Consider the following 22,343-nt stretch of genomic DNA (forward strand, 5'->3'; position numbering starts at 1 on the left):
GTCCATCTCTGGTTATTCATTAACATTACAGTAAACCTGCTCTACATCCTGGATATCTAGATCAACTATTTCTGGATCTGGTCAAAAGAGAGCAGGCTGCTCTGTTTGAGTTCAGTTAAACTCCCCCTCATTTAGTGCTGCTAACAGTGATGTTCATCAACATGCTCAAATACAAACACTTGTTCTTTAGAATGTTCTTTATTTAATATCCACAATACAGCAAAGCTACAACTATTCCTCTATTATAAGTCAGCAAATCAATTAATTTCAAACTTATCATATAGCCTATGATATAAGTATTAGTAGCTATTTCTCTCTTTTTTGGAACAGAATGTATGCAGTATATATGCAAAGAAAAATTATAATTCTAACAATAACTTGAAAAGTGATGTAGAAAATCAAATGGACATTACAATGGTTCTCAGGCTATTCAGTGCTGCATTCAGACTTCTTGATGCCTTTCTCAGCGAACTTGGAGCCCGCGGTGACTTTACATGAGAACACTTTGTCCTGGTTCCATTCTGACGTGTCAACGGTCAGACAGCTGCTGAGTTGAAACGTCTTGTCGGCTTGCGGCACCGGGCCACTCGTAGCGATGCCGCCGGTGACCGGATTCCCTCCCGCTGTCCAGCTGACATCAGCGTAGCCCATGGCCATCTGACTGGCCAGACACACCAGGGTGACTTTGCTGGACTTCAACTCATCGCTGGACGGAGGATAGATGGTCAAGACAGGCGGAGGGAGGGTAGAGTCTGGACCAATGGAATGAGCAGAATAAATATTACACTAAATCATTTGATATGTTAGTAGAATGAAAAAAATAACATTTTCTCAAAGACTACAAACAATGAACATTTTGGGCTCATAAACTAAAAGGCACTAAAACCATGTAATTCTGTTGTTACAAATTACTCATATATCTGTTTGTAGCTGGACTTATTTTTAAACTTTCTAAGTAACTCTCCATATGTGACTTTTCAGAGGTAAAGCAGATTTCTGTGCAAGTGGATAATGAGTTCAGATCTCTAAGTTTAAACATAATCAAGTAGTCAGATGTTCTGAATGAGGGATACAATCAAACATATATCCTACTACTAGTCAACCAGCAAACAGAGTTACCAACTGTAATGTAGTAGCCTGCAATGTAATGAAGCATGTAGCAACATTGTGTGTAACTACCATATACATGGTTTTATCATTATTTAATATACCGTGGGACCAATATTTTAAAGGTTCATACCACTTTATGTAGACTTCACATTCAAATCTACCTCTGAGTAAATATATTATTATTGTATGAGACATTATAAATGAGTAGTGTTGTCAAGTGACAGCAGTAACCTACATGGTCAAATAGTCCATCACGTTTCTTAAGTTTAAATGTGAAATCAACAACTACAGATATACTGTAGGCTATGAAGCTGTCACATGGTGTCCATGACTCTTGATAATCAGTCTACAAAGTAGGTTATTTACACGAAATACATATGAAATAAGAATATAATGTTAAATATGTAACTCTATTAACTATTACGTATTACAAAAAACCTTGAATACAAAAATATAAGGTTAAAAGAAAGGGTACTCACCAGTAACAAAGAGCTTGGTTCCTTGTCCGAATACCACAGTGATTCAGTTTGTATACACAGCCGTACAAAAACCTCCTCACTCTCTCTACTGAGAGGACAGGAACTGAAACATCCCATTCAGACAGAGCTTCACTCTCTCTACTGAGAGGACAGGAACTGAAACATCCCATTCAGACAGAGCTTCACTCTTTCTACTGAGAGGACAGGAACTGAAACATCCCATTCAGACAGAGCTTCACTCTCTCTACTGAGAGGACAGGAACTGAAACATCCCATTCAGACAGAGCTTCTCTCTCTCTACTGAGAGGACAGGAACTGAAACATCCCATTCAGACAGAGCTTCACTCTCTCTACTGAGAGGACAGGAACTGAAACATCCCATTCAGACAGAGCTTCACTCTCTCTACTGAGAGGACAGGAACTGAAACATCCATTCAGACAGAGCTTCACTCTCTCTACTGAGAGGACAGTAACTGAAACATCCCATTCAGACAGAGCTTCACTCTCTCTACTGAGAGGACAGGAACTGAAACATCCCATTCAGACAGAGCTTCACTCTCTCTACTGAGAGGACAGGAACTGAAACATCCCATTCAGACAGAGCTTCACTCTCTCTACAAACATCTCAGACTTTTCTAGAGTTCCTCTCTATGAAGTAACAGTATATAGTATAACATCATATTCTGCTGTTGTGTCTGGTCCTTTTGAATCCATCAGTTAAAGCACTATCCATATGATGCAGTTTTGACCTGATGATGATGATGATGATGATGATGATGATGATGATGATGATGATGATCATAACAAGAGAGACAAAATCAGTTTCCTTTCAGACAATGTCTTCTTATAATCTTGTTGACATGTAGGAATGAATGGTTCTTCCATTTCCAGATCTCCCATTGTGACATGTATATATTGTTATAATAATCACTGACCAACTGATGTTTCTTAGAGTTCACCCCTCTGCCACGCATGAAGCAGAAGTGAGTGTATTTGGGGAGGAGGTTTTTGTCATGGTGTATATCACTGTGATAGGAGAGTCATTTTGAGTCTGACAGTAATACACTACTGAGTCTGTCTCCTCCACATTGTTAATAATCAAACAATAATCTGATTTAGACTGATGATTAGATGTGAATTTATGAGAGGAGAAACCAGAACCATATTCTACAGAGCTCCAACCAGTGTGGTACCACCTTAACACGTCCTGAGGGACTCCTCCTGGAACCTGTTTATACCAACCAGCAATATTATCAACAGTCCACAGGTTACAGTCCATAGTGGCCTTCTCTACTATCAACAGTCCCCAGGTTACAGTCCAGAGTGGTCGTCTCTATTATCAACAGTCCCCAGGTTACAGTCCAGAGTGGTCGTCTCTATTATTAACAGTCCCCAGGTTACAGTCCAGAGTGGTCGTCTCTATTATCAACAGTCCCCAGGTTACAGTCCATAGTGGCTGTCTCTATTATCAACAGTCCCCAGGTTACAGTCCAGAGTGGTCGTCTCTATTATCAACAGTCCCCAGGTTACAGTCCATAGTGGCTGTCTCTATCATCAACAGTCCCCAGGTTACAGTCCAGAGTGGTCGTCTCTATCATCAACAGTCCCCAGGTTACAGTCCAGAGTGTCCGTCTCTATTATCAACAGTCTCCAGGTTACAGTCCAGAGTGTCCGTCTCTATTATCAACAGTCCCCAGGTTACAGTCCAGAGTGGTCGTCTCTATTATCAACAGTCCCCAGGTTACAGTCCAGAGTGTCCGTCTCTATTATCAACAGTCCCCAGGTTACAGTCCAGAGTGTCCGTCTCTATCATCAACAGTCCCCAGGTTACAGTCCAGAGTGGTCGTCTCTATTATCAACAGTCCCCAGGTTACAGTCCAGAGTGGCCGTCTCTATTATCAACAGTCCCCAGGTTACAGTCCAGAGTGGACTTCTCTATTATCAACAGTCCCCAGGTTACAGTCCATAGTGGCCGTCTCTATTATCAACAGTCCCCAGGTTACAGTCCAGAGTGGCCGTCTCTATTATCAACAGTCCCCAGGTTACAGTCCATAGTGGCCGTGTCTCCTTTGCTCACTGTCACAACAGGAGGCTTCTGTGTCACCACAGTCACACCACTGACACCTTGGAAATAAGAAGATGACATGTAGTAAAGAGAAACATACAGACTCATTATTAATAAACTAGGAAATAAAACCTCCAGGAAGTCAGACTCCTTACATGTTAGAGCAGTGATGAGAGTGCAGAGTGTCCCCAGCATGTTGTCAGTGTGTGGTGTGAACGGCCCTTACTGTCCAGCTGAGAGATGAGCAGGGTTGGAGTGTGAGGAGAGGAGAGGCTGCAGAACCCACCTATAAGGAGACAGACAGGGAGGACCAGAGGGAGGGGCCTCTGCAGGTAACCTATCACCAAGCCAGGGAGGACCAGAGGGAGGGGCCTCTACAGTTAACCAATCACTCTCTACTCTCAAACATACTGTATCTGGGTCTTCACAAGACCAACAGACAGATTTCTAAATAATATCTGGACGTATCCTATATCTTCATAACTGTGACATACATTTCAATTAGAGTCAATATTAAACTATAAAAAATGCAAATATTTGAGATAAGACTATTTCATAAACATATTGGATTTGTTTTGTTGCATTGTAAAGATCAGTATTATGTTTCTTCTCAGTTATGTTAGTTAGTTTAAATCAGCAGTTCATAATATGTATAATAATAACATTATAATAATATTATCTGGACCTGATAGTGGGGTTCTGAACTAACAGTACATCACTAAATGACTGATGATGTAATATGTCTCTACTGTAAACCAGGGGACTGACTATCATGGAGGTTGTCTGATACATGGAGTCTTCTGTTAGGACTGAACCTTCTGGAATATCACTTTATCATTCATGCTTTGTGACAACTAGGTGTAATTGTTAATGACAACATTCTAGTAAATGTGTGAAGGGTTTTGTGTAAAACACAAGCATGGAATGTTCTCCTACTGCAGACACACTGGTTCAGGATGACTTGACATTCAGTTAGTGTCTATATTCAGAACATCTGAAAGCAGAAGTGAGTGTGTTTGGTGAGGAGGTTTTTGTCATGGTGTATATCACTGTGATACGAGGGCAAAAGGAGAGTCATTCCGAGTCTGACAGTAATACACTGCTGAGTCTGTCTCTTCCACATTACTGATTATAAACTGATAATCCTTACCAGACGTGGCTTTAGATGTGAAACGATCAGAGGAGAAACCAGAACCATATTCATCAGGAGAGTCATTTGTGTAGTAAAACCTTAACACATACTGAGGAGCTCCTCCTGGAACCTGTTTATACCAGCTTACATAATTGACTTCATCTTTGGTAATGTCACAGTAAAAAGTAGCAGTCCCCTTTGTACTGACAGTCAGTACTGAAGGTGTCTGTGTCACTGCTTTCTGGCAACTGACATCTGTGGGAATCAAATACAATTTAAGACATGTAATCATACATGAATTAACAACTTCTAATGTCTTGTTTTGATTCATGTTGAACATATAGTAAATTCCTTACATGTTAGAGCAGTGATGAGAGTGCAGAGTGTCCCCAGCATGTTGTCAGTGTGTGGTGTGAAAGGCCCTTACTGTCCAGCTGAGAGATGAGCAGGGTTGGAGTGTGAGGAGAGGAGAGGCTGCAGAACCCACCTATAAGGAGACAGACAGGGAGGACCAGAGGGAGGGGCCTCTGAAGTTAACCAATCACCAGCTATTCTCATTGCTCTACATGAGGCCCTGTCTTCTTCACTGACTCATATTCTACCTCCATCAAACCATAACTGGAGTTTAATATCCTATACTAGTTCTACACAAGACTAACATAATGATGAGGTATCTAATCTCCTACCTCCATCAAACCATGAATGGAGTTTATTATCCTATACTAGTTCTACACAAGACTAACATAATTATGAGGTACTCAGGATGTCTCCCTATTCCCTTTATAGTGCACTACTGTTGACCAGAACCCAATGGGCCTTTGTCAAAAGTAGTGCACTATAAAGGGAACATAGTGCCATTTGGGACACATTTTCAGTTTCAGTCTACTCCTCTGGTCACCTGCAGACCCCCCCACCACCCCCTCCCCCCACACAGTTCTGAGAGGAGATAAAATAACCTCTTCATTTGCATGAAGCTATAAATAAGGAGAGGAGGAGGGGAGGGGAAGCAGGTGTGTCCTGGGGGAGAAGGGGAACAACACATCACTGCCTGTAACTCAGTGTCAGATCTAGGACACGTCCCTGGTGAATGACTCTGATAACTAGAGATAGTAGACATGAAACCATCAGCTGGTCTTTGGGTGGGACTGAAACCAGTGGGCTACAGACAGATGTTCCTGTTGTAAAGTACATGTAGATCTTTCCTCAGTCATTATTGGTGGTCCTATGTCCTCCTCTGCTGTACGTTGATAGAACTGCAGACTCTATTCTGATCACTGATGCACGATGGGGTGAATCCTAACTTCTAATTAAGGTGAATCTTTACTTAGTCATGCATTGATGCCAATGGGAGACTAAGTGAAAATGTGACTGAACTGCAAGTTAGGATTCTCCCCAATGTGAACAAGACCAGACTGAGTGAGGGCACCACCGAGGACAGATGTGAGGAACCAGATGAGGACACAGAGAGAGAAAATGGAACAGGACAAGGGTTCATGAGGACCAGAGGAAGAAGGGTCCCTAAACCTTAGTTAGACAGATATAGTCTCTCTCTACTACACCCATCCACTAGTACTAGAGGAAGGAGGGTCCCTAAACCTTAGTTAGACAGATATAGTCTCTCTACTACTACACCCATCCACTAGTACTAGAGGAAGGAGGGTCCCTAAACCTTAGTTAGACAGATATAGTCTCTCTCTACTACACCCATCCACTAGTACTAGAGGAAGGAGGGTCCCTAAACCTTGGTTAGACAGATATAGTCTCTCTCTACTACACCCATCCACTAGTACTAGAGGAAGGAGGGTCCCTAAACCTTAGTTAGACAGATATAGTCTCTCTACTACTACACCCATCCACTAGTACTAGAGGAAGGAGGGTCCCTAAACCTTAGTTAGACAGATATAGTCTCTCTCTACTACACCCATCCACTAGTACTAGAGGAAGGAGGGTCCCTAAACCTTGGTTAGACAGATATAGTCTCTCTACTACTACACCCATCCACTAGTACTAGAGGAAGAAGGGTCCCTAAACCTTAGTTAGACAGATATAGTCTCTCTACTACTACACCCATCCACTAGTACTAGAGGAAGGAGGGTCCCTAAACCTTAGTTAGACAGATATAGTCTCTCTCTACTACATCCATCCACTAGTACTAGAGGAAGGAGGGTCCCTAAACCTTGGTTAGACAGATATAGTCTCTCTCTACTACACCCATCCACTAGTACTAGAGGAAGAAGGGTCCCTAAACCTTAGTTAGACAGATATAGTCTCTCTACTACTACACCCATCCACTAGTACTAGAGGAAGGAGGGTCCCTAAACCTTAGTTAGACAGATATAGTCTCTCTACTACTACACCCATCCACTAGTACTAGAGGAAGGAGGGTCCCTAAACCTTAGTTAGACTGATATAGTCTCTCTACTACTACACCCATCCACTAGTACTAGAGGAAGGAGGGTCCCTAAACCTTAGTTAGACTGATATAGTCTCAACTACATCACTACACTCCTCTCTGAACCAGACCAACACAGAACTGAGCAGAGCTTTGTACTGACAACAGAGATATTGTACACTAACTTTCCATAACGTTATCATTTCTGAATGATTTGAAACAGCGTGATGGATTTAGTCTGGAAATTATTACAATGAACTACAACTATAATGAAATACAACTATAATGAAATACAACTGTTTGAGCCACAAGGTGGAAGCATATTATAATATTATATCTCTTGTTTTTCCCCCTGCTGGCAAAGATGTACGGAGAGAAAATATTCATGAGTAAAATGTTTTTGTACATTATAGTAAGACGTACGTTTATAACACTATTGAATATAAACTATGAATATATTGAATTTATCATGTTACTGTACTGTTTTAATTCTTCATACAGTGAAAAGTACAAGCAAATATTGCCTAGGAAATAATCAAGTTGCCTTTTCAAATTAACTATTTTAAATAGATTATTAAATATATACTTTCAGAATGTTCTTATAATACAATCATATCTGTTACGTTCCCCAGTTTTCTGTGTTGTGGTATGTATTTGAGTGTGTGTTTCAGGAGATAGCTTCCTGAGTTCTCCATGGCTAATTGATAATTGATAATAGAGCTGACCACGCCCCCTCGTCAAGCAGCTGACACTAATTACCTTTGCCACCTGAGGAATATAAAAGCCAGTGTTCTGTTCAGGAAAAGAGATCTTTTTGTGGAGGGAGAGAAATCATTAGAGAGAAGATTTTGGAAAGATTGGAGAGAGAGATCCTTGCTTGAGAATTTGATTGTGATAAAGTGTTGGTTGTTTCTCAGAGATTTGGTATGTACTATATAAGTTGTTGCTGAGGGAGCTGATTGGTTATGTCATGTGTTATAGGACGCACTGTTTTGATTATTGAAATTGTTTGTTAATAATTGTTCTGTTTCATTTGTTCCCAGGGGGGAAGGAGAAGGCACTTTGGGAGTGCTTAGGCAAGAGGCCCGCGGGCATACATATACCCGTAGTATATTCATTGTCTAGGCACACTAGGTAAGACCTGGGCGGACCACCCCCTGTATTTTGGTTAGGGCACCAGGTGGTGCTAAGATAGGTAAGTGGTGGGTAGGCAGGTTAGATAGGAAAGGGGGAAGTTTTGATATTTACTTTCTTTGCTTTGGTTCCGTCCAGCCCCTTTTCCCCATATTACCGTAAGGAAATAAATCCTAGTAACGGTAAAATCTGCCTTTGTCGTCCTTACTCACGCCTACAGTCCATACCTCTTACACTTCACGGGGAGTTGAGTTGCAGCAGGGAGTTGCGTTCCCTCTTCTCAGAGGCGTGCGTAACAATATCACAGTAATGAAGGTTCTCAATAATGTGAAGTTGTAATTTAAACCTCTGGTCCATCTCTGGTTATTCATTAACATTACAGTAAACCTGCTCTACATCCTGGATATCTAGATCAACTATTTCTGGATCTGGACTAAAGTCAGAGAGCAGGCTGCTCTATTTGAGTTCAGTTAAACTCCCCCTCATTTAGTGCTGCTAACAGTGATGTTCATCAACATGCTCAAATACAAACACTTGTTCTTTAGAATGTTCTTTATTTAATATCCACAATACAGCAAAGCTCTAACTATTCCTCTATTATACATCTGCAAAGCAACCCATTTCAAATATACAGAGTCTACTTATCATGTAGCCTATGATATCAGTGTGATTAGCTATTTATCTTTTATGGAACATATTGTATATATGCAGGTTAAACTTCTAATGCATTAACAATAACTTGAAAAGTGATGTAGAAAATCAAATGGACATTACAATGGTTCTCAGGCTATTCAGTGCTGCATACAGACTTCTTGATGTCTTTCTCAGCGAACTTGGAGCCCGCGGTGACTTTACATGAGAACACTTTGTCCTGGTTCCATTCTGACGTGTCAACGGTCAGACAGCTGCTGAGTTGGAACGTCTTGTCGGCTTGCGGCACCGGGCCACTCGTAGCGATGCCGCCGGTGACCCGATTCCCTCCCGCGGTCCAGCTGACATCAGCGTAGCCCATGGCCATCTGACTGGCCAGACACACCAGGGTGACTTTGCTGGACTTCAACTCATCGCTGGACGGAGGGAAGATGGTCAAGACAGGCGGAGGGAGGGTAGAGTCTGGACCAATGGAATGAGCAGAATAAATATTACACAAAATCATTTGATAAATTAGTAGAATGAAACAGGGTTGTGTGATTATACTGTAGAATAAAAAATATTACATTTTCTCAAAGGCTACAAACAATTAACATGTTGGGCTCATAAATGAAAAGGCACTAAAACCATGTAATTCTATTGTTACATATTACTCATATGTCTGTTTGTAGCTGGACTTATTTAGAAACTTTCTAAGTAACTCTCCATATGTGACTTTTCAGAGGTAAAGCAGATTTCTGTGCAAGTGGATAATGAGTTCAGATCTCTACGTTTAAACATAATCAAGAAGTCAGATGTGCTGAATGAGGGATACAATCAAACATATATCCTACTACTAGTCAACCAGCAAACGGAGTTACCAACTGTAATGTAGTAGCCTGCAATGTAATGAAGCATGTAGCAATATTGTGTGTAACTACCATATACATGGTTTTATCATTATTTAATATAACATGGGACCAACATTTTAAAGGTTCATACAACTTTATGTAGACTTCACATTCAAATCTACCTCTGAGTAAATATATTATTATTGTATGAGACATTATAAATGAGTAGTGTTGTCAAGTGACAGCAGTAACCTACATGGTCAAATAGTCCATCACGTTTCTTAAGTTTAAATGTGAAATCAACAACTACAGATATACTGTAGGCTATGAAGCTGTCACATGGTGTCCATGACTCTTGATAATCAGTCTACAAAGTAGGTTATTTACACTAAATAAATATGAAAAAATAATATAATGTTAAGTACTTTAACTTTTTTAACTATTATGTATTACAAAAACCCATTTTAAAAAACCATATAAGGTTAAAAGAAAGGGTACTCACCAGTAACAATGTCACGTTCCTGACCTGTTTTCTGTTGTTTTGTATGTGTTTAGTTGGTCAGGACGTGAGCTGGGTGGGAATTCTATGTTGTGTGTCTAGTTTGTCTGTTTCTATGTCCAGCCTAATATGGTTCTCAATCAGAGGCAGATGGTAATCGTTGTCCCTGATTGAGAATCATATATAGGAGGCTTGTTTTGTGTTGGGATTTGGTGGTTGTTTGTTACCTGTCTCTGTGTTTGTGTTCTGCACCAGATAGGTCTGTATCGGTTTTGCACATTTGTTATTTTGTATGTTGTTTGTAGTGTTTCACTTGTTCTTTTATTAAACATGTTGAACACTAGCCGCGCTGCACTTTGGTCCTCTCCTTCACCTATGGAAGAAAGCCGTTACAGAAACACCCACCAAACCCGGACCAAGCAGCGTGGCAACGGGCAGCAGCAACAGCAGCAGCAGTACAAGGAGGAATGGACATGGGAGGAGATTCTGGACGGAGAAGGACCCTGGGCAGAGCCAGAGGAGTGTCGCCGTCCCAAAGCGGAGCTGGAGGCATCAAAAGCGGAGAGGCGGCATTATGAGGCGCTTGCAAGGCAGAGTGGCTGGAAACCCGAGAGGCTCACCCAAAAATTTCTTGGGGGGGGGGCTAAATGGGAGTGTGGCGAAGCCGGGTTGGATACCTGAGCCAACTCCCCGGGCTTACCGTGGAGTGAGAGGGCGTCGTACTGGTCAGACACCGTGTTATGCGGTAAAGCGCACGGTGTCCCCAGTACGCGTGCTTAGCCCAGTGCGGGCTATTCCACCTTGCCGCACTGGGAGGGCTAGGTTGGGCATCGAGCCGGATGTCATGAAGCCGGCCCAACGTATCTGGCCTCCAGTACGTCTCCTCGGGCCGGCGTACATGGCACCAGCCTTACAGGTGGTGTCCCCGGTTCGCCTGCATAGCCCAGTGCGGGTTATTCCACCTCGCCGCACTGGCAGGGCTACGGGGACCATTCAACCTGGTAAGGTTGGAGAGGCTCGGTGCTCAAGAGCGCGTGTCCTCCTTCACGGTCCGGTATATCCGGCGCCACCTTCCCGCCCCAGACCAGTACCACCAGTGCCTACACCACGCACCAGGCTTCCAGTGCATCTCCAGAGCCCTGTTCCTCCTCCCCGCACTCGCCCTGAGGTGCGTGCCCTCAGCCCGGTACCTCCAGTTCCGGCACCACGCATCAGGCCTATTGTGCGTCTCAGCCGGCCAGAGTCATCCGTCTGCCCAGCGCCGTCTGAGCCATCCGTCTGCCCAGCGCCGTCTGAGCCATCCGTCTGCCCAGCGCCGTCTGAGCCATCCGTCTGCCCAGCGCCGTCTGAGCCATCCGTCTGCCCAGCGCCGTCTGAGCCATCCGTCTGCCCAGCGCCGTCTGAGCCATCCGTCTGCCCAGCGCCATCTGAGCCATCCGTCTGCCCAGCGCCATCTGAGCCATCTGTCTGCCCAGCGCCATCTGAGTCATCCGTCTGCCACGAGCCATTATAGCCGCCCGTCTGTCCCGAGCCATTAGAGCCGTCCGTCAGTCAGGAGCCGCTAGAGCCGTCCGTCAGTCAGGAGCTGCCAGAGACGCCAGCCAGTCAGGAGCTGCCAGAGACGCCAGCCAGTCAGGAGCTGCCAGAGACGCCAGCCAGTCAGGAGCTGCCAGAGACGCCAGCCAGTCAGGAGCTGCCAGAGACGCCAGCCAGTCAGGAGCTGCCAGAGCTGCCCTACAGTCATGAGCTGCCCTACAGTCATGAGCTGCCCTACAGTCATGAGCTGCCCTCCAGTCATGAGCTGCCCTCCAGTCATGAGCTGCCCTCCAGTCATGAGCTGCCCTACAGTCATGAGCTGCCCTACAGTCATGAGCTGCCCTACAGTCATGAGCTGCCCTACAGTCATGAGCGGTCACCCAGTCCGGAGCTGCCACTCAGTCCGGAGCTGCCATTCAGTCCGGAGCTGCCACTCAGTCCGGAGCTGCCACTCAGTCCGGAGCTGCCATTCAGTCCGGAGCTGCCACTCAGTCCGGAGCTGCCACTCAGTCCGGAGCTGCCACTCAGTCCGGAGCTGCCACTCAGTCCGGAGCTGCCACTCAGTCCGGAGCTGCCATTAGTCCGGAGTTGCCCCTCTGTCCTGAGCTACCTCTCTGTCCTGAGCTACCTCTCTGTCCTGAGCTACCTCTCTGTCCTGAGCTACCTCTCTGTCCTGAGCTACCTCCTAAATCATGTGGGGGCCTTGGGGAGGATTCTTAGGCCAAGGTCGTGGGCGAGGGTCGCCACTCAAAGGACGCTAAGGAGGGGGACAAAGACAGTGGTGGAGTGGTGTCCTCGTCCTGCGCCGGAGCCGCCACCGCGGACAGATGCCCACCCAGACCCTCCCCTTGAGTTTTAGGGGTGCGCCCGGAGTTCGCACCTTGAGGGGGGGGTTCTGTCACGTTCCTGACCTGTTTTCTGTTGTTTTGTATGTGTTTAGTTGGTCAGGACGTGAGCTGGGTGGGAATTCTATGTTGTGTGTCTAGTTTGTCTGTTTCTATGTCCAGCCTAATATGGTTCTCAATCAGAGGCAGATGGTAATCGTTGTCCCTGATTGAGAATCATATATAGGAGGCTTGTTTTGTGTTGGGATTTGGTGGGTGTTTGTTACCTGTCTCTGTGTTTGTGTTCTGCACCAGATAGGTCTGTATCGGTTTTGCACATTTGTTATTTTGTATGTTGTTTGTAGTGTTTCACTTGTTCTTTTATTAAACATGTTGAACACTAGCCGCGCTGCACTTTGGTCCTCTCCTTCACCTATGGAAGAAAGCCGTTACAAACAAAGAGCTTGGTTCCTTGTCCGAATACCACAGTGATTCAGTTTGTATACACAGCCGTACAAAAACCTCCTCACTCTCTCTACTGAGAGGACAGGAACTGAAACATCCCATTCAGACAGAGCTTCACTCTCTCTACTGAGAGGACAGGAACTGAAACATCCCATTCAGACAGAGCTTCACTCGCTCTACTGAGAGGACAGGAACTGAAACATCCCATTCAGACAGAGCTTCACTCTCTCTACTGAGAGGACAGGAACTGAAACATCCCATTCAGACAGAGCTTCACTCCCTCTACTGAGAGGACAGGAACTGAAACATCCCATTCAGACAGAGCTTCACTCTCTCTACTGAGAGGACAGGAACTGAAACATCCCATTCAGACAGAGCTTCACTCTCTCTACTGAGAGGACAGGAACTGAAACATCCCATTCAGACAGAGCTTCACTCTCTCTACTGAGAGGACAGGAACTGAAACATCCCATTCAGACAGAGCTTCACTCTCTCTACTGAGAGGACAGGAACTGAAACATCCCATTCAGACAGAGCTTCACTCTCTCTACTGAGAGGACAGGAACTGAAACATCCCATTCAGACAGAGCTTCACTCTCTCTACTGAGAGGACAGGAACTGAAACATCCCATTCAGACAGAGCTTCACTCTCTCTACTGAGAGGACAGGAACTGAAACATCCCATTCAGACAGAGCTTCACTCTCTCTACTGAGAGGACAGGAACTGAAACATCCCATTCAGACAGAGCTTCACTCGCTCTACTGAGAGGACAGGAACTGAAACATCCCATTCAGACAGAGCTTCACTCTCTCTACTGAGAGGACAGGAACTGAAACATCCCATTCAGACAGAGCTTCACTCCCTCTACTGAGAGGACAGGAACTGAAACATCCCATTCAGACAGAGCTTCACTCTCTCTACTGAGAGGACAGGAACTGAAACATCCCATTCAGACAGAGCTTCACTCTCTCTACTGAGAGGACAGGAACTGAAACATCCCATTCAGACAGAGCTTCACTCTCTCTACTGAGAGGACAGGAACTGAAACATCCAATTCAGACAGAGCTTCACTCTCTCTACTGAGAGGACAGGAACTGAAACATCCCATTCAGACAGAGCTTCACTCTCTCTACTGAGAGGACAGGAACTGAAACATCCCATTCAGACAGAGCTTCACTCTCTCTACTGAGAGGACAGGAACTGAAACATCCCATTCAGACAGAGCTTCACTCTCTCTACTGAGAGGACAGGAACTGAAACATCCCATTCAGACAGAGCTTCACTCTCACTACAAACATCTCTTGTTTTTCTAGAGTTCCTCTCTATGAAGTAACAGTATATAGTATAGCATCATATTCTGCTGTTGGTGTCTGGTCCTTTTGAATCCATCAGTTAAAGCACTATCCATATGATGCAGTATTGACCTGAGGATGATGATGATGATGATGATGATGATGATGGTGGTGGTGGTGGTGATGATGATGATGGTGATGATGATGATGATGATGATGGTGGTGGTGGTGATGATGATGGTGATGATGATGGTGATGATGATGATGATGATGGTGGTGGTGGTGGTGGTGGTGATGATGATGGTGATGCTGATGCTGATGATGATGATGATCACAACAAGAGAAACAACATCAGTTTCCTTTCAGACAATGTCTTCTTATAATCTTTTTGACATGTAGGAATGAATGGTTCTTCCATTTCCAGATCTCCCATTGTGACATGTATATATTGTTATAATAATCACTGACCAACTGCTGTTTCTTAGAGTTCACCCCACTGCCACGCATGAAGCAGAAGTGAGTGTATTTGGTGAGGAGGTTTTTGTCATGGTGTTTATCACAGTGATAGGAAAGTCATTTTGAGTCTGACAGTAATACACTGCTGAGTCTGTCTCCTCCAAATTGTTAATAATCAAACAATAATCCGATTTAGACTGATGATTAAATGTGAATTTAGGAGAGGAGAAACCAGAACCATATTCTACAGAGCTCCAACCAGTGTGGTACCACCTTAACACGTACTGAGGGACTCCTCCTGGAACCTGCTTATACCAACCAGCAATATTATCAACAGTCCCCAGGTTACAGTCCAGAGTGGCCGTCTCTATTATCAACAGTCCCCAGGTTACAGTCCAGAGTGGCCGTCTCTACTATCAACAGTCCCCAGGTTACAGTCCAGAGAGGCCGTCTCTATTATCAACAGTCCCCAGGTTACAGTCCAGAGTGGCCGTCTCTATTATCAACAGTCCCCAGGTTACAGTCCATAGTGGCCGTCTCTATTATCAACAGTTCCCAGGTTACAGTCCAGAGTGGCCATCTCTATCATCAACAGTCCCCAGGTTACAGTCCAGAGTGGCCATCTCTATCATCAACAGTCACCAGGTTACAGTCCAGAGTGGCCATCTCTATCATCAACAGTCCCCAGGTTACAGTCCAGAGTGGCCGTCTCTATCATCAACAGTCCCCAGGTTACAGTCCAGAGTGGCCATCTCTATCATCAACAGTCACCAGGTTACAGTCCAGAGTGGCCATCTCTATCATCAACAGTCCCCAGGTTACAGTCCAGAGTGGCCGTCTCTATTATCAACAGACCCCAGGTTACCATCCATAGTGGCCAACTCTATTATCAACAGTTCCCAGGTTACAGTCCAGAGTGGCCGTCTCTATTATCAACAGTACCCAGGTTACAGTCCAGAGTGGCCATCTCTATCATCAACAGTCACCAGGTTACAGTCCAGAGTGGCCATCTCTATCATCAACAGTCCCCAGGTTACAGTCCATAGTGGCCGTCTCTATTATCAACAGTTCCCAGGTTACAGTCCAGAGTGGCCATCTCTATCATCAACAGTCCCCAGGTTACAGTCCAGAGTGGCCGTCTCTATTATCAACAGTCCCCAGGTTACAGTCCAGAGTGGCCGTCTCTATTATCAACAGTCCCCAGGTTACAGTCCAGAGTGGCCGTCTCTATCATCAACAGTCCCCAGGTTACAGTCCATAGTGGCCGTCTCTATCATCAACAGTCCCCAGGTTACAGTCCATAGTGGCCGTCTCTATTATCAACAGTCCCCAGGTTACAGTCCAGAGTGGCCGTCTCTATTATCAACAGTCCCCAGGTTACAGTCCATAGTGGCCGTCTCTACTATCAACAGTCCCCAGGTTACAGTCCATAGTGGCCATCTCTATTATCAACAGTCCCCAGGTTACAGTCCAGAGTGGCCGTCTCTATTATCAACAGTCACCAGGTTACAGTCCAGAGTGGCCGTCTCTATTATCAACAGTCCCCAGGTTATAGTCCAGAGTGGCCTTCTCTATTATCAACAGTCCCCAGGTTACAGTCCAGAGTGGCCGTCTCTATTATCAACAGTCCCCAGGTTACAGTCCAGAGTGGCCGTCTCTACTATCAACAGTCCCCAGGTTACAGTCCAGAGTGGCCGTCTCTACTATCAACAGTCCCCAGGTTACAGTCCAGAGTGGCCGTCTCTACTATCAACAGTCCCCAGGTTACAGTCCAGAGTGGCCGTCTCTATTATCAACAGTCCCCAGGTTACAGTCCAGAGTGGCCGTGTCTAATATCAACAGTCCCCAGGTTACAGTCCAGAGTGCCCGTCTCTATTATCAATAGTCCCCAGGTTACAGTCCAGAGTGGCCGTCTCTATTATCAACAGTCCCCAGGTTACAGTCCAGAGTGCCCGTCTCTATTATCAACAGTCCCCAGGTTACAGTCCAGAGTGGCCGTCTCTATCATCAACAGTCCCCAGGTTACAGTCCAGAGTGGCCGTGTCTAATATCAACAGTCCCCAGGTTACAGTCCAGAGTGCCCGTCTCTATTATCAATAGTCCCCAGGTTACAGTCCAGAGTGGCCGTCTCTATTATCAACAGTCCCCAGGTTACAGTCCAGAGTGCCCGTCTCTATTATCAACAGTCCCCAGGTTACAGTCCAGAGTGCCCGTCTCTATTATCAACAGTCCCCAGGTTACAGTCCAGAGTGCCCGTCTCTATTATCAACAGTCCCCAGGTTACAGTCCAGAGTGCCCGTCTCTATCATCAACAGTCCCCAGGTTACAGTCCAGAGTGCCCGTCTCTATTATCAACAGTCCCCAGGTTACAGTCCAGAGTGGCCGTCTCTATTATCAACAGTCCCCAGGTTACAGTCCAGAGTGCCCGTCTCTATTATCAACAGTCCCCAGGTTACAGTCCAGAGTGCCCGTCTCTATTATCAACAGTCCCCAGGTTACAGTCCAGAGTGGCCGTCTCTACTATCAACAGTCCCCAGGTTACAGTCCAGAGTGCCCGTCTCTATTATCAACAGTCCCCAGGTTAAAGTCCAGAGTGGCCGTCTCTATTATCAACAGACCCCAGGTTACAGTCCAGAGTGGTCGTCTCTATTATCAACAGTCCCCAGGTTACAGTCCAGAGTGCCCGTCTCTATTATCAACAGTCCCCAGGTTACAGTCCAGAGTGGCCGTCTCTATTATCAACAGTCCCCAGGTTACAGTCCATAGTGGCCGTCTCTATTATCAACAGTTCCCAGGTTACAGTCCAGAGTGGCCGTCTCTATCATCAACAGTCCCCAGGTTACAGTCCAGAGTGGCCATCTCTATCATCAACAGTCACCAGGTTACAGTCCAGAGTGGCCATCTCTATCATCAACAGTCCCCAGGTTACAGTCCAGAGTGGCCGTCTCTATCATCAACAGTCCCCAGGTTACAGTCCAGAGTGGCCATCTCTATCATCAACAGTCACCAGGTTACAGTCCAGAGTGGCCATCTCTATCATCAACAGTCCCCAGGTTACAGTCCAGAGTGGCCGTCTCTATTATCAACAGACCCCAGGTTACCATCCATAGTGGCCAACTCTATTATCAACAGTTCCCAGGTTACAGTCCAGAGTGGCCGTCTCTATTATCAACAGTACCCAGGTTACAGTCCAGAGTGGCCATCTCTATCATCAACAGTCACCAGGTTACAGTCCAGAGTGGCCATCTCTATCATCAACAGTCCCCAGGTTACAGTCCATAGTGGCCGTCTCTATTATCAACAGTTCCCAGGTTACAGTCCAGAGTGGCCATCTCTATCATCAACAGTCCCCAGGTTACAGTCCAGAGTGGCCGTCTCTATTATCAACAGTCCCCAGGTTACAGTCCAGAGTGGCCGTCTCTATTATCAACAGTCCCCAGGTTACAGTCCAGAGTGGCCGTCTCTATCATCAACAGTCCCCAGGTTACAGTCCATAGTGGCCGTCTCTATCATCAACAGTCCCCAGGTTACAGTCCATAGTGGCCGTCTCTATTATCAACAGTCCCCAGGTTACAGTCCAGAGTGGCCGTCTCTATTATCAACAGTCCCCAGGTTACAGTCCATAGTGGCCGTCTCTACTATCAACAGTCCCCAGGTTACAGTCCATAGTGGCCATCTCTATTATCAACAGTCCCCAGGTTACAGTCCAGAGTGGCCGTCTCTATTATCAACAGTCACCAGGTTACAGTCCAGAGTGGCCGTCTCTATTATCAACAGTCCCCAGGTTATAGTCCAGAGTGGCCTTCTCTATTATCAACAGTCCCCAGGTTACAGTCCAGAGTGGCCGTCTCTATTATCAACAGTCCCCAGGTTACAGTCCAGAGTGGCCGTCTCTACTATCAACAGTCCCCAGGTTACAGTCCAGAGTGGCCGTCTCTACTATCAACAGTCCCCAGGTTACAGTCCAGAGTGGCCGTCTCTACTATCAACAGTCCCCAGGTTACAGTCCAGAGTGGCCGTCTCTATTATCAACAGTCCCCAGGTTACAGTCCAGAGTGGCCGTGTCTAATATCAACAGTCCCCAGGTTACAGTCCAGAGTGCCCGTCTCTATTATCAATAGTCCCCAGGTTACAGTCCAGAGTGGCCGTCTCTATTATCAACAGTCCCCAGGTTACAGTCCAGAGTGCCCGTCTCTATTATCAACAGTCCCCAGGTTACAGTCCAGAGTGGCCGTCTCTATCATCAACAGTCCCCAGGTTACAGTCCAGAGTGGCCGTGTCTAATATCAACAGTCCCCAGGTTACAGTCCAGAGTGCCCGTCTCTATTATCAATAGTCCCCAGGTTACAGTCCAGAGTGGCCGTCTCTATTATCAACAGTCCCCAGGTTACAGTCCAGAGTGCCCGTCTCTATTATCAACAGTCCCCAGGTTACAGTCCAGAGTGCCCGTCTCTATTATCAACAGTCCCCAGGTTACAGTCCAGAGTGCCCGTCTCTATTATCAACAGTCCCCAGGTTACAGTCCAGAGTGCCCGTCTCTATCATCAACAGTCCCCAGGTTACAGTCCAGAGTGCCCGTCTCTATTATCAACAGTCCCCAGGTTACAGTCCAGAGTGGCCGTCTCTATTATCAACAGTCCCCAGGTTACAGTCCAGAGTGCCCGTCTCTATTATCAACAGTCCCCAGGTTACAGTCCAGAGTGCCCGTCTCTATTATCAACAGTCCCCAGGTTACAGTCCAGAGTGGCCGTCTCTACTATCAACAGTCCCCAGGTTACAGTCCAGAGTGCCCGTCTCTATTATCAACAGTCCCCAGGTTAAAGTCCAGAGTGGCCGTCTCTATTATCAACAGACCCCAGGTTACAGTCCAGAGTGGTCGTCTCTATTATCAACAGTCCCCAGGTTACAGTCCAGAGTGCCCGTCTCTATTATCAACAGTCCCCAGGTTACAGTCCAGAGTGGCCGTCTCTATTATCAACAGTCCCCAGGTTACAGTCCATAGTGGCCGTCTCTATTATCAACAGTTCCCAGGTTACAGTCCAGAGTGGCCGTCTCTATTATCAACAGTCCCCAGGTTACAGTCCAGAGTGGCCATCTCTATCATCAACAGTCCCCAGGTTACAGTCCAGAGTGGCCATCTCTATCATCAACAGTCACCAGGTTACAGTCCAGAGTGGCCATCTCTATCATCAACAGTCCCCAGGTTACAGTCCAGAGTGGCCGTCTCTATCATCAACAGTCCCCAGGTTACAGTCCAGAGTGGCCGTCTCTATCATCAACAGTCCCCAGGTTACAGTCCAGAGTGGCCATCTCTATCATCAACAGTCCCCAGGTTACAGTCCAGAGTGGCCGTCTCTATTATCAACAGACCCCAGGTTACCATCCATAGTGGCCAACTCTATTATCAACAGTTCCCAGGTTACAGTCCAGAGTGGCCGTCTCTATTATCAACAGTACCCAGGTTACAGTCCAGAGTGGCCATCTCTATCATCAACAGTCACCAGGTTACAGTCCAGAGTGGCCATCTCTATCATCAACAGTCCCCAGGTTACAGTCCATAGTGGCCGTCTCTATTATCAACAGTTCCCAGGTTACAGTCCAGAGTGGCCATCTCTATCATCAACAGTCCCCAGGTTACAGTCCAGAGTGGCCGTCTCTATTATCAACAGTCCCCAGGTTACAGTCCAGAGTGGCCGTCTCTATTATCAACAGTCCCCAGGTTACAGTCCAGAGTGGCCGTCTCTATCATCAACAGTCCCCAGGTTACAGTCCATAGTGGCCGTCTCTATCATCAACAGTCCCCAGGTTACAGTCCATAGTGGCCGTCTCTATTATCAACAGTCCCCAGGTTACAGTCCAGAGTGGCCGTCTCTATTATCAACAGTCCCCAGGTTACAGTCCATAGTGGCCGTCTCTACTATCAACAGTCCCCAGGTTACAGTCCATAGTGGCCATCTCTATTATCAACAGTCCCCAGGTTACAGTCCAGAGTGGCCGTCTCTATTATCAACAGTCACCAGGTTACAGTCCAGAGTGGCCGTCTCTATTATCAACAGTCCCCAGGTTATTGTCCAGAGTGGCCTTCTCTATTATCAACAGTCCCCAGGTTACAGTCCAGAGTGGCCGTCTCTATTATCAACAGTCCCCAGGTTACAGTCCAGAGTGGCCGTCTCTACTATCAACAGTCCCCAGGTTACAGTCCAGAGTGGCCGTCTCTACTATCAACAGTCCCCAGGTTACAGTCCAGAGTGGCCGTCTCTATTATCAACAGTCCCCAGGTTACAGTCCAGAGTGGCCGTGTCTAATATCAACAGTCCCCAGGTTACAGTCCAGAGTGCCCGTCTCTATTATCAATAGTCCCCAGGTTACAGTCCAGAGTGGCCGTCTCTATTATCAACAGTCCCCAGGTTACAGTCCAGAGTGCCCGTCTCTATTATCAACAGTCCCCAGGTTACAGTCCAGAGTGGCCGTCTCTATCATCAACAGTCCCCAGGTTACAGTCCAGAGTGGCCGTGTCTAATATCAACAGTCCCCAGGTTACAGTCCAGAGTGCCCGTCTCTATTATCAATAGTCCCCAGGTTACAGTCCAGAGTGGCCGTCTCTATTATCAACAGTCCCCAGGTTACAGTCCAGAGTGCCCGTCTCTATTATCAACAGTCCCCAGGTTACAGTCCAGAGTGCCCGTCTCTATTATCAACAGTCCCCAGGTTACAGTCCAGAGTGCCCGTCTCTATTATCAACAGTCCCCAGGTTACAGTCCAGAGTGCCCGTCTCTATTATCAACAGTCCCCAGGTTACAGTCCAGAGTGCCCGTCTCTATTATCAACAGTCCCCAGGTTACAGTCCAGAGTGGCCGTCTCTATTATCAACAGTCCCCAGGTTACAGTCCAGAGTGCCCGTCTCTATTATCAACAGTCCCCAGGTTACAGTCCAGAGTGCCCGTCTCTATTATCAACAGTCCCCAGGTTACAGTCCAGAGTGGCCGTCTCTACTATCAACAGTCCCCAGGTTACAGTCCAGAGTGCCCGTCTCTATTATCAACAGTCCCCAGGTTAAAGTCCAGAGTGGCCGTCTCTATTATCAACAGACCCCAGGTTACAGTCCAGAGTGGTCGTCTCTATTATCAACAGTCCCCAGGTTACAGTCCAGAGTGCCCGTCTCTATTATCAACAGTCCCCAGGTTACAGTCCAGAGTGGCCGTCTCTCCTTTCCTCACCGTTACAACAATTGGCTTCTGTGTCACCACAGTCACACCACTGACACCTGGGAAATAATAAGATGACATGTAGTGAAGAGAAACATACAGACTCATTATCAATAAACCAGGAAGTAAAACCTCCGGGAAGTCAGACTTCTTACATGTTAGAGCAGTGATGAGAGTGCAGAGTGTCCCCAGCATGTTGTCAGTGTGTGGTGTGAACGACCTGTCCAGCTGAGAGATGAGCAGGGTTGGAGTGTGAGGAGAGGAGAGGCTGC

At 46.3% G+C, this 22,343-nt stretch overlaps 1 protein-coding gene, 1 long non-coding RNA gene and 1 gene segment (V, D, J or C); all 3 read right to left on the reverse strand.

The window, feature by feature from the left end:
- Nucleotides 1–279: 279 nt before the first annotated feature.
- Nucleotides 280–1,620, reverse strand: LOC120036769 (the record flags this gene model as incomplete). The annotated part of the segment is given in 2 exon segments: nt 280–752; nt 1,590–1,620. Coding segments are annotated over 2 exon segments (357 nt in total), but the record flags the coding sequence as incomplete, so codon positions are not given.
- A 1,972-nt stretch (nt 1,621–3,592) lies between these two features.
- LOC120036771 lies at nt 3,593–5,259 on the reverse strand. The gene is made up of 4 exons (XR_005474627.1): nt 5,143–5,259; nt 4,897–5,041; nt 3,810–3,940; nt 3,593–3,713 (listed from the first exon to the last, which is right to left on the reverse strand). It is a non-coding gene; the product is annotated as an uncharacterized LOC120036771 (long non-coding RNA).
- Nucleotides 5,260–8,852: 3,593 nt separating this feature from the next.
- Nucleotides 8,853–22,266, reverse strand: LOC120036773 (immunoglobulin kappa light chain-like). Its single transcript, XM_038983141.1, has 5 exons — nt 22,227–22,266; nt 22,020–22,130; nt 14,982–15,185; nt 13,106–13,141; nt 8,853–9,425 (listed from the first exon to the last, which is right to left on the reverse strand). Exons 1-5 carry the CDS (start codon nt 22,264–22,266, stop codon nt 9,100–9,102), a joined length of 717 nt encoding a protein of 238 aa, XP_038839069.1. The 3' UTR covers nt 8,853–9,099.
- Between the last annotated feature and the right edge of the window lie 77 nt (nt 22,267–22,343).

The sequence above is a fragment of the Salvelinus namaycush genome, unplaced genomic scaffold, assembly GCF_016432855.1.
Source record: "Salvelinus namaycush isolate Seneca unplaced genomic scaffold, SaNama_1.0 Scaffold1474, whole genome shotgun sequence".
Taxonomy (NCBI): Eukaryota; Metazoa; Chordata; class Actinopteri; order Salmoniformes; family Salmonidae; genus Salvelinus; species Salvelinus namaycush.